The sequence below is a fragment of the Triticum aestivum genome, chromosome 4D, assembly GCF_018294505.1.
Source record: "Triticum aestivum cultivar Chinese Spring chromosome 4D, IWGSC CS RefSeq v2.1, whole genome shotgun sequence".
Classification (NCBI taxonomy): domain Eukaryota; kingdom Viridiplantae; phylum Streptophyta; class Magnoliopsida; order Poales; family Poaceae; genus Triticum; species Triticum aestivum.
In genome coordinates, this window is record NC_057805.1 from 57969201 (window position 1) to 57981448 (window position 12248).

Here is a 12248-nt window from a genome sequence, read left to right on the forward strand (position 1 = left end):
GCATCGGCCCCAGCCGCGCCAACCGCGCCGGTCCAGCTCCCGCCGCCGCCGCCCAGCTCCGGACTGGGCCAGTCCACACCGGGAGGCCTCCCGATCCAGCAGGTCCGGTTTCCGCCGTCACCGTCCCCGATCCTGGCCTGGCTAACCGGGACGTCGCCACCCCCAGTTTACACGGAGGCCGGGGACCCACCGGTACCCACGCTGCAGTCTGGGGCCTCGTCCGGCTCCGCGGGGGCCTACGACGGCCTCCCCACCGTTGACCGGGCGTCGTCATCATCGCTGCTCCGCACCGCCGAGCCGGTCGGCCATGGCGCGCCGACCCAGACGCCGCCACCGTTCGCCAAGATCGACTTCGCCACTTATGACGGCATGGAGGACCCGCTTAACTGGCTCAACCAGTGTGAGCAGTTTTTCTGTGGCTAGCGCACGCTCGCGTCAGAGCGCACTTGGCTGGCATCTACCACCTCCGCGGTGCAGCCCAGACCTGGTACTACGCCCTCGAGCAGGACGCGGGCAGCATGCCCCCTTGGGAGCGCTTCCGCGAGCTCTGCCTCCTTCGTTTTGGGCCCCCGATCCACGGGAGCCGCCTAGCGGAGCTCGGCCGCCTTCCCTTCACCTCCACGGTGCAGGACTTCGCTGGCCGTTTCCGGGCCCTGGCATGCCATGCGTCGGGCGTGACGGCGCAGCAGCGGGCCGACCTCTTTGTCGGTGGACTTCCAGATCACATCCGCGTGGACGTGGAGCTTCGGGGACCCCAGGATCTCCAGTCGGCCATGTACTACGCCCGCGCGTTCGAGCGCCGCGCGGTGGCCATCCAGCAGGAATCACCGTCCCGGGCCGCTGGGTCGCTACCCTCGCCGGATTCCGCACAGGGTCGGCCTGCGCAGGCTTCCGCGGCATCCCTTGCCGCGACCGCGGCGCGCCCGTTCCGCCGGCTTACCTCAGCCGAGCTACTCGAGCGTCGCCGCCACGGGTTGTGCTTCAACTGCGACGAGCCCTACACGCCCGGCCACGCCTGCCCGCGACTCTTCTACCTGGAGGTTGCAGACTACATTCCGGAGGATGCCGTCGCCGCCGACCTGGCCGCCCCAGCTGTCGAGAAGGTGTTTGACGCTGGTTGATCACCTCGAGGATTTCAGCAAGCGCTTCCCCACCTTACAGCTCGAGGATGAGCTGTTTGTGCAGGCGGGGAGAAGTGTTATGACCGGTTTAGCTTATAACCGGAGGAGGCCCACCAGGCAGTAGTTAGGGGCTTGGCCCACAAGTTATCTTAGGTTAATTCTTATGCAAGTTATCTAGGTTATAAATATAGGCTGTAAGACTCTTTTTGGAATTAAGCAATAAGAATATTATTATCCCTATTGCCCGGCTCCCAGAGGAGCCAGAACCCTAGCCGCCTCTAACCCTAGCTGCCGCCATCTCCCACCTACGCGACGGCGCCCAGCCGCCGGCGCGTCCGCTCATCGCCTCGCCCCGCTCCATCCTTCCCCTACAACCTCCGGAGCAGGTCCGGTAGGACCCCTGGTTCTACCACCTTTTGATCCTCCTAATGTGATGATTTCAATTTTCTTCACATCCTCAACTAATGAGATAATTTATAAAATTGTTCTCTTTCTCAGACTATGTATTGCCTCCAACTAATAAATATACGGAATAATTGTTTCACAAAACCAAAGACAAATGTACAAACTAGTGCAAAACTACAAATTGACTGACCAATTTCACAGAACTACATATTTAAGGATCATTGGTATCATGGAATTAAAAGGTTGTATGGTGCATCCATATCCCCACTCGGACCACGGGAGCCCACAGGTCACAATTACAAATTTCGTGCTTCCAAATTTTTTATGATGTTATATTCCATCTCTCAAACATAAAAAGATGGGTCTGTCATGGGGCATTAAGTATATTGAAACAATTTATGAAAAGTAAACAGACTACCAGAAAGTACCTCAGCTTCCATCTTAAATGAGACCAAGCGTGCCATGACTGCTGCTGCTGCCTCTTGGTCAAAGCCAGTTATTAACTCCTACAGCACATGTACTAGTCCAATGAGCAACAATATTACATTGATTTTTCCTAAAAAGTCTGTAAAAGCACTAAAACACTGGGTAACACACTGACATTGGCTAAACACAATTGTTCAGCTCAACTATTACTGAAAATGGGTACAAATGGAAGGAGAAAAACATTTAAAAGGAAAGAAAACTCATCAAGGGGAACAAAGGTAAAACTTACCTGCACACTGCCAGAACCAGCAACCCATCTTCTTGAAATTGTAGTCGATCGCAATCTCATTTGCCCGTCATGATGCTGATAACTGCATGTGGCATCTCCAGGTCAGACATATATACTTCTCCAACAATATCAATTGTTTATAAAAGAGATGGGAGGGGGAGCAGATTCCATACTAGGTTAAGAATTGGAAGTAGAACAGATTATTTTGTGATTGACCAATTGCGTCCGGGGCATCTTTTTTGGCCATATCAAATACTATGCATAGTGATGTTTTCCTATCTAGACCACACATCTTCCAAGCGCTAGTGTTCCCCTGACCTATAACTGTATCTGAGGATAGAGGACCTTTCTGCAGAAGCAGCAACATGCCAAAAGACTAAGTACAGCATACAATCATCATTCTAAAACATCAAGATGTAACTAAGCGCATACTGTACCTTCTCCAGGGAAGTACAAGGTCCAATGATGCCTTGAATTTTGACATCCTTGGAGCAGTTGATCTCAAATATGCCACTGCAAAAATAATTTAAATACAGAAATCAGACAACTCAATAACAAGGCTGTACTACAGCAGGTTACTGGATGACATGAAGTATTTTACACCCTTGAAACAGCCATTTCACCTAAAACAAACGTATGATGATGATTAGGAAAAGTATCACACAAACACTTTTGCCTCAAGAGGCATAGTCAATTAGTACATCCAAGTTCGAAGTCACTTAATCAGTACCGGATAGCACTAAACTTATCTGCAGTTTCTCTGATCATCATAGATGCCTTTGAAAATAAGCTAAAAGCAGCAAGTAACAATATCACACTTCTGAAGTTGCAGCAAAAACAGACAACAACAAAGCCTTTCAAGTTGGGGTAGGCTAGAGTTGAAACACATAAAATCTCGAAACCAAGTCACGGTTCTGGCACGTGGATAGCTAACTTCCACGCACCCCTGTCCATGCCTGGTTCTTTGGTGATATTCCAGTCCTTCGGATCTCTCTTTACAGACTCCTCCCATGTCAAGTTTGGTCTACCATGACCTCTCTTGACATTATCAGCACGCTTTAACCGTCCGCTATGCACTGGCACTTCTGGAGGCCTGCACTGTATATGCCCAAACACTCTCAGACGATGTTGGACAAGCTTCTTTTCAATCAGTGCTACCCCAACTCTACCACGTATATCATCATACCGGACCCGATACCCCGATCTTTTTTTTCTTGTTGCAGCAAAAAGAGAACTCAAAGCAAATTCCTAATTACATTTGCAGAGAAGACAAGACAAATGTAAACATGCTAGAACTAACAAAGTAGCAATGCAGCTAAACCAAGCAGGCAGAAAAGTATCTTTACTTGAACGATAAGCCAAGGTCACTATCGCTTGACTGAAAAATGTGTCTAAGTGAATCTTTGAAAACAGAATGGCCAAAACTTTCTGCAAGCACAACTATTCCCCCGGTTCTCTCCACTGCAACCTTCATCTCAGCAACACCAACCTGAGGAATAGAATATATTATTAACCATATCAAGGTAACCGTGCATATACATCAGAAGATAACCCATAAGTCAACGGTGTGCGGTGATGTGCTAACTAACAATAGTTTTTGCACTAACATTTGTCCTTAATACTTTTCTTTTTGACAAATTGTATTGCATATGCCCATGTTTTTAAGGCGCCGCCTTATGGACGCACAGGCGGTAAGGCGCCCTCTGGCAGTGCCTTAGCATTTTCTCCGCCTTACGCGCTCAGGTTGACCGCCTTATGACGCCTCACCGCCTTAAAAAACCTTGGCATACGCACGTTAGACAGTTATCAAAAGAGGATGTCTTGCACATTATCACTGGGTTGTCAACTAATACTCATAAAAGGTCATCATTCCTCTCTGTATTTCATTAGCCGATAAATTTTGCCAAAATTCCTACTAAATCGGGTTAAGAGAAGTTTGCATTATGATATTATGTACATCCACTCTGAATTCTGAAATAATAGTATCTTACAGTCATGTAACTTCCAAGAAAATAAATGCTTGCACAGATATTTACGAGACGATAAATGCTTAAACTAATATTTTTCACATTATGGTGAGACAAACATGCTTATGAGATCTATGAATGATACACAGCAACACTGGTTCAAGTGAACAATATCCTAATTAAACAAGCTAATGCCTGATCCTTGACCAAGAGGTGATATGAATAATGTATACAAGAAGGGCAGGGGACAAACCTGGTCAAGTGCACATGCAAATAGATCGAGCACATGCCCTTGATGCACGAGTTGATTTCCAATCTCCTCATAGAATTTAACGGCTTTGTTATAAAGTGGAGCAGAACCTTTATCAAGATCTTTGTGCGAACGAATTGGATCAGATAACGGCTTAGATATTATCTGAAATTTTGCAAAAAATACCATTAGATTAAAATAATGTATCATGCTATTTCCAAAGGAAAATCTAACTCGACAAAAAAAATCAATCTCCACACTGGACTATCATCATGACAAATGTGAGGTTTACGAGTCGATGAGTCGACAAGTAGTTCTGAGGTTGAGACTCATAGACTAAGCGTGACTAATCGACACGAATTGACACTGAAGTTTCGACTCATAGACTAGTCGACACTGAACTCTAGTCGGCCCTGAAGTTGAGACTCATAGACTAGTCTACAGACTAGTCTTGACTAGTCCTTGGACTCATAATCCATGTTGTGCAGATTATTATTCGGTGGAACTTACTTTATCAGAAAAGGGGCCATGATTTTTAATGAGTTATGAGCTAACTTGAGTAGAAAAGCCGGGTCAGCTTCATTACACAGAATACATAAGAAACATCTCTGGAATTGCAAAGCACAGAGAAAGTGAGCAAACCCACAAACTTTCCTCACATGAACTCTAAATACGTAATACCTAGGTATGCCCATCACATATCAGAAAAGGCTTTCATCTTCGTTTTCCACTAAAAGTATCAACCCAACTCAGTACGGGGTTGTCCATGGTCTATTATCCGACTTCTTACTCCCAACACAACTAGGCTAGCCAATTTTGGGACTAAACTCACCACTATTAGCAAGAACAGGAGGCGAATTGGGCAAGGGTGTTAGAATACCCCACAGCATGCTAAGAAATGTTGCATAATTATTGTTGGGAATAGAAAGCCAGGGACATGTTTGTTCTTATCACTGTGGGTGCATCAAAATAAGATGTGATATTCATTAGAGAAATTACTTACAGAACCAGGTCCCTCTGTAGATGGACCACCTATAAATGCCATAATTCTACCACCTGATCCAGGCACACAAATCCCCAAGAGGCTAGCTGCAACACTTAACGCAGCTCCAGTACATCTTGATGCTCGCTGATCAGCAGAAACCGGCCACGGGTCCTTTTGCAGTTCTTCTATAAGCTAAAGAAATAGAAAACCAGCATCAACAGTTTGCAATTGAATTTTCCCTCCAAAATAATATTCTGCAATCAAAAAAATATTGCGGTGCACTAGAGACGTAAAGTTTTGTCCAAGTTCCTGGACAAACTTATCATCATGTCTTCTTTTAATGCAAGGAGAGTTCTTAACTGAATTCAAAATAAACTCGCACTCCGAAGCAGGCAACAGGAACCTAGCAATACTTTCTGCTGAAACACCATCCCTTGCGCCGGTGATCACACCTGTTGTGGGTTTTGTTTTCCCTGTAAGGAAACCCATTTGCTCAAGAATTTGATCCTTCTTAATCTCCTTTGTCCCCTTGAACACATGTGACTTAGGCAACAAGCCAAAACCCAATTCATGCACCTACATGAGTCAACATGTATTCATATCAATTTTTTTGACCAGAAGACTAATAAAAGTGAAACATTTATATGAAGGAAAGGTGAATATAACCTGCACATATGTCCCGAAAGTAATGAACCCGACGAGGGATTGGTCCGGCAACAGCTCAACTGCTTGCGCTAGAGCAGACTTCAAATAGCCGATTTCCTCCTCAATCATGCAAGTATCAACAACAAAGAGGAAGACCGGTGGCGACACAGGACCTGTTTCGGCAGTGGCCATGTACTCCACAGTACAACATTCAGGATACAGTTCGGTAGGTAGATTGCTTTGTGAAACAGCGGAGTATTGCTGGGGGAAGTGGTTGCGCTGGAAGCAGAAAGGGCAGAGCCACATCTTTGAACCGAAGTCGGCGACCGAGAAGGGGTTGAGGATGGAGCGGCAGATGCGGCAGCGGAGTGGGGCGTAAGGAAGAACAGGAATGGCAGGGTTGGGGTTCAGAGGAGTGTATATGGCCGAGACAGGGACGACACAGCTAGCAGCATCCTGCTTGGTGCCGGGTATCACATTCCAGGTCATCCTCACCCCATCCCGGGCCTCGAGTTCCAGGAACTCAGACATTGATTCTCTTCTGTGATCAGGTTGCTCAAACCTAATTTCTTCAGTACACCCTCAGCCTTGGCGATAGTACCAGGTCTCCACCAGAAGAACGAAGCCGTTGATCTGCATATATAGCCATTAATCAATCAGCCAAATTAATACCCCGCGAAAAAATTAGCCAAATTAACAGCGGGCTGGAACTGGGGCGTGAGGGTAAGTTGAACCAACAGAGCGCTGGGAACAATCGAATCGAATTCGCGGGCGAACGGATGGATCGAGGTGTGTCATCTTGGAAATGGATGGCGAATCGGAACAGCCTAAGCAAAGCTACGTTAGGGTTCGCGTGACGGGAGAAGATATGGTATCGAATTGGGGCTGTCAGTACTGCCCACCCCACCCTATAGAGAGATGCGGAGAGAGTAGTACCTTCGCCTTGGAGGTGGCGCGGCTTCGGCGGATGGATGCAGGGAGGCTTGCCCTGTACTCCTCTTCTCCGGCGCCGGCGACGGCGACGGCGACGGCGAGGAGAGGTATTTCCGTGCAGGGGCGCTGGAGTAGGGAGCGGGGAAGCCGCGGGGGTTCTGGCCTCCTGGGGCAGTTGGCCACGAACAGAGAAACCCAGAACACCAGCGAAGCCAAGATGGTCTTCTCTCACCGTTCTTCGCTCCTCCTCCTCTTTTTTTTTATCCCCTGGAGATTCTTCGCTTCTTTTTCACAGACAAAGCATTATTTTTTTTAACACAGTATGAACGCAAGCGCTTATACATACGCGTATATATTCATTTTTATGAACGCACACACGCATATCCTACCCCTATGAGCACCTTCGAGAGACTGGGCCGGCATATCATTTTAAGGTTTACGACAGACGAAGCATTACTGATGACTGATAGAATACAATCCGTGTCCATGAAAAAAGTATTAACAATCAGCATGGTGTATTTCACTTTTTCTCTAAAAAGATAAAATCAAAGCATGTTTTTATCTTCGAAAAAGGCCTAGATACCTAGGAATCCAGATGCCTCGCTCCAAGCAAATTTCATCCACGAAGGATGTTTTTTTTGCGGGGATCCACGAAGGATGTTAAAGCAAAGGGTCATTGGATTGGCTCAATCGAGGGTTCCTGGAAAAGGCAAAACCTCGAGGGTCACTGGGTTAAGGGCCGGGATGCGAGCACAAGGTGTTTTTTACTACAAATTGTGCTTGGGAAGATGAAAGAATTCATTCACTCCATTCAAAAGGACAACAGCATCACCACAATTCACGTAGACAAGGAGGAGATAGGGACAGCTTGGTTGATGTCTTGGGCATCATGTCTGGTAGAAATTGATGCCTGGCGACAGCCTGGAAAAGAGAGAAATTTTGCCTTACCAGGCATGCTTTTGCGGATGTTGTTTGGTTCGAGATCTAGTCTGGGCTAAAGACAAAAATATTAAGAAACAAGATTGAGGGGCTGATTTGATAAAAAGTACAACAGTGCTGTTGCTAAATAACTCAAGATCATGTATGTCTGCAACCCATGCGTCTCTTTCATCGGCCTAGGCCAGGCTAATCTCACTGCCTAGCCTAACCCCCTTTTTTTGCTTTAACCTGCCCAGGCTAGTGAAGCTGCTGGGTCAGCTAGGCCAGGCAGACTTTTTCTTTTCAGGACATGAACAAAACTGCTCCCAGGCACATTTTAGGCATTGTCCAAGTCAGGCGTGGAGTGGTGTGGATGTCAACCAAACTAGCCCATAATCCATAGCCATTTCAGCCAGGTCATGGGAACCAAAACCCCCCGTCAAAACACCCTTGAGTGACAATCCCTCCAGGAGATCTGGATAACCCGTTCACTAAGGACGAGGTGTGGAGTCCGATCATGCCGTCTCCCACGGAGAAGGCACCTGGCCTAGACGATTTCAACGACGCCTTTTTCCGTGCCTGCTGGTCAATCATCAACTAGAGGGGTGGGATTTTGGTGCCCTTAACACTGCAATGACGACCTTAGTTCCGAAGAAGGACGCCGCCACATGCATGGTGGATTTTTTACCGATCAACCTAGTTCATTATGTCGCCAAACTAATCACCAAGGCATTCTCCATCAGATTGTGGCTGTCATTGACAACATCATCTCACCGACGCTGACGGCGTTCCTCAAATCGAAGTGCATCCATGATAGTTATCTCTATGTCCAAAACTGCGTCAAATCACTGAATAGGAAGTAAACTTTGTCTCTTATGTTCAAACTTGATATAGCTAGCGCCTTTGATAGTGTTTCATGGGAATATTTGCTTAAGCTTCTCTAATGGCTTGGTTTTAGTGCCAAATGGAGAGACTGGATAGCCTTGATTCTGTCTACGTCGACCTTGTTCTTCATCCTCAATAGATTGCCAGGCGCGGCGATCATACATCGCAGAGGACTGAAGCATGGTGGCCCTTTGTCGCCGCTGCTCTTCACCATCCCCATTGACCCCTGCAGCGGCTACTCAAGGCTGCAACCGAGATGGAGCTCTTTGCGTGACTGCCCGGTCAAGGGATCAAGCTTAGAGTATGCCTCTACGCCGACGATGTCGTTTTTTCGCTAACCCTGATCGGCAGGAGATCGATGCCCTGATGTTGTTGCTCCATGATTTCGCCATCGCGACAAGCCTAAGTATAAAACCCTCCAAGTCTTTGGACGCCCCTATTCGGTGTGATAACATCAACCTGGATGATTTTCTTCAAAATTTTGGTGGCTAAATAGTTGGCTTCCATGCAATTACAATTCAACCTTGGCCACATCCAGTCGCGGCTTTCGGAGTGGAAGGGCATGCTCATGTCAATCGCTGGCAGGAGCACTCCCCCGGCTCCTATTATGATAAAGGCGACATGTTATGACAAATGCATATCATCACAAGACGTATCTTTTTTTTGTAGTGACTAGTCCCGCCAGATTTAAAAGACTCGTATTCCTGATCGACATGAATGCAAGAGACTCACGATATGGTGACCGGCCGAATTCATCTCTTCCTCTCAGAGTAAGGCACAATAACTTAGCATGACCTAGTAGGCTGCATGAGAAGCCAAAGTAGGGCAGGTTCTCATATTGGATATCAAAGAATTCAATCTCTTTCGCTCTTGCCTTCTCGTATTGAACCCATCTAATTAATGACTCATCAACTTTGATCCATGCCCTGAACCTCAAAAAATCACCAAAAAAGCATAACCCTTTGCATCCACATCCAGGCCCACTGCATCTCCGACCATGTTAGCAATTTTGATGGCCATAGAGGGCATAAAGTGAACTAGTACACTGCTTCAATTCCTGCTCTCTCACTCACTTGGGCTACATGATGTTAGAAAATGTTTAAAAGAAGTCTAGCAAAAAACTGACCTACATGTGCCTAAGGGCATCTCTAACAACAATCGTTAGTAAGATTCTCTCTCATTCTTTAAATCCTATGTGGAGGAGGGAAGTGCCCGATAAAGGTAGAGCCTGTTTATTTTGCAAGAAACGATCTAGGCATTGATTGGGTTCCGGCAAAAAAAGAGACCAAGATTGGGAGTAGAAAAGTAGAGAAACAAAGAGGATGGCATGTGGGTATTCAAAAAATGTGAAAAGGTTTAATGAGAGAGAGAGAGAAGAGGTGAGATTTTTTTAGTGGAAGAGAAGAGAAGAGGTGAGATAGAAACGACTCCCATTTGAGGCCTCGTTTGGAACACAAGAATTCAAAATATCGGGATAGGAAAAACACATGAATTGAGATGTCACGTATTTGATGGAAATATGCCCTAGAGGCAATAATAAAATGGTTATTATTATATTTCCTAAATCATGATAAAGGTTTATTATTCATGCTAGAATTGTATTGATCGGTAACTTAAATACATGTGTGAATACATAAACAAATACCGTCTCCCTACTAAGCCTCTACTAGACTAGCTCGTTAATCAAAGATGGTTAAGGTTTCCTAACCATAGACATGTGTTGTCATTTGATAACGGGATCACATCGATAGAGAATGATGTGATGGAATAGACCCAACCGTTAGCATAGCATATGATCATTCAGTTTACTGCTACTGCTTTCTTATGTCAAATACATGTTCCTTCGACCATGAGATCATGCAACTCCCGGATACCGGAGGAATACCTTGTGTGCTATCAAACGTCACAAAGTAACTGGGTGATCATAAAGATGCTCTACGGGTATCTCCGAAGGTGTCTATTGAGTTGGTGTGAATCGAGATTGGGATTTGTCACTCCGTGTATCGGAGAGGTATCTCTGGGCCCTCTCGGTAATACACATCACAACAAGCTTGCAAGCAAAGTGACTAAGGAGTTAGTTGCAAGATGATGTATTACGAAACGAGTAAAGATACTTGCCAGTAACGAGATTGAACTAGGTATAGAGATACCGACGATCAAATCTCGGGCAAGTAACATACCGTCATAAAGGTTCAACCGATAAAAGATCTTCGTGGAATATGTAGGAATCAATATGGGCATCCAGGGTCCGCTATTTGTTATTGACCGGAGAGTTGTCTCGGTCATGACTACATAATTCCCGAACCCGCAGGGTCGCTTAACGTTCGTTGACGCTAGAGTAGTATTGGGATATTTGATGAGTGGTAACCAAATGTTGTTTGGAGTCCCGGATGAGATCCCGGACATCACGAGGAGTTTCAGAATGGTCGAGAGGTAAAGATTTATATATGGGAAGTCATATTTTGGGTTCCGAAAAAAGATGCAGTTTTTTCGGTATTGTACCGGGAAGCTTCTAGAAGGTTCCGGAGGATTCCAGAGGGGTCCAAAAGTCCATAAGCGGTTCCACCACGACCCAAGGGATAGCATTGGCTGCGGGGAGGTGCCCTGGCCTTATTGGGCTAGGCGCACTGATACGTCTCCAACGTATCTATAATTTTTTATTGTTCCATGCTATTATATTATCTGTTTTGGATGTTTAATGGGCTTTAATATGCTCTTTTATATTATTTTTGGGACTAACCTATTAACCGAAGGCCCGGTGCCAGTTTCTGTTTTTTTTGCCTATTTTAGTGTTTTGCAGAAAAGGAATACCAAACGGAATGAAACCTTCGCGATGATCTTTCTTGGAACAAACGCAATCCAGAAGACTTGGAGTTGAAGTCTGGAACTCCACGAGGCGGCCACGAGGCAGGAGGGCGCGCCCAGGGGGTAGGCGCGCCCCCCACCCTCATGGGCCCTGCCGGTGCCAAAACTGGCGGATCTCGGGTAGGGGGTCCCGAACTGTGCGTCTAGGATCGATGGTTACAGGAGACAGGGGACACGATGTTTACCCAGGTTCGGGCCCTCTCTATGGAGGTAATACCCTACTTCCTGCTTGATTGATCTTGATGAATATGAGTGTTACAAGAGTTGTTCTACCACGAGATCGTAATGGCTAAACCCTAGAAGTCTAGCCTGTATGAATATGGTAATGAGTATATCCTTTCCGGACTACACCCTCCGGTTTATATAGACACCGGGGGGATCTAGGGTTACATAGAGTCGGTTACATAGGAAGGAATCTTCATAGTTGATCGCCAAGCTTGCCTTCCACGCCAAGGAGAGTCCAATCCGGACACGGGTACAGTCTTCGGCCTTCATGTCTTCACAGCCCATCAGTCTGGCCCATGGATAACAGGCCGGACGCCCGAGGACCCCTTAGTCC

The 12248-nt window shown here is 46.4% G+C and overlaps 1 protein-coding gene across 2 annotated transcripts in view; it reads right to left on the bottom strand.

Moving 5' to 3' along the window:
* Positions 1-7290, bottom strand: part of LOC123096186 (protein transport protein SEC23) — an 11005-nt gene extending 3715 nt beyond the window's left edge. For both annotated transcript variants that reach the window (XM_044517834.1, XM_044517833.1), the window contains exons 1-10: positions 7025-7290; positions 6110-6721; positions 5804-6019; positions 5462-5635; positions 4462-4623; positions 3588-3730; positions 2679-2754; positions 2415-2590; positions 2242-2323; positions 1955-2032 (exon numbers count right to left, since the gene is read on the bottom strand). In XM_044517834.1, the coding sequence (XP_044373769.1) occupies positions 1955-2032; positions 2242-2323; positions 2415-2590; positions 2679-2754; positions 3588-3730; positions 4462-4623; positions 5462-5635; positions 5804-6019; positions 6110-6619 (1617 nt within the window). In that variant the 5' untranslated portion in view covers positions 6620-6721; positions 7025-7290. The remainder of the gene's footprint in view (positions 1-1954; positions 2033-2241; positions 2324-2414; positions 2591-2678; positions 2755-3587; positions 3731-4461; positions 4624-5461; positions 5636-5803; positions 6020-6109; positions 6722-7024) is intronic.
* Between the last annotated feature and the right edge of the window lie 4958 nt (positions 7291-12248).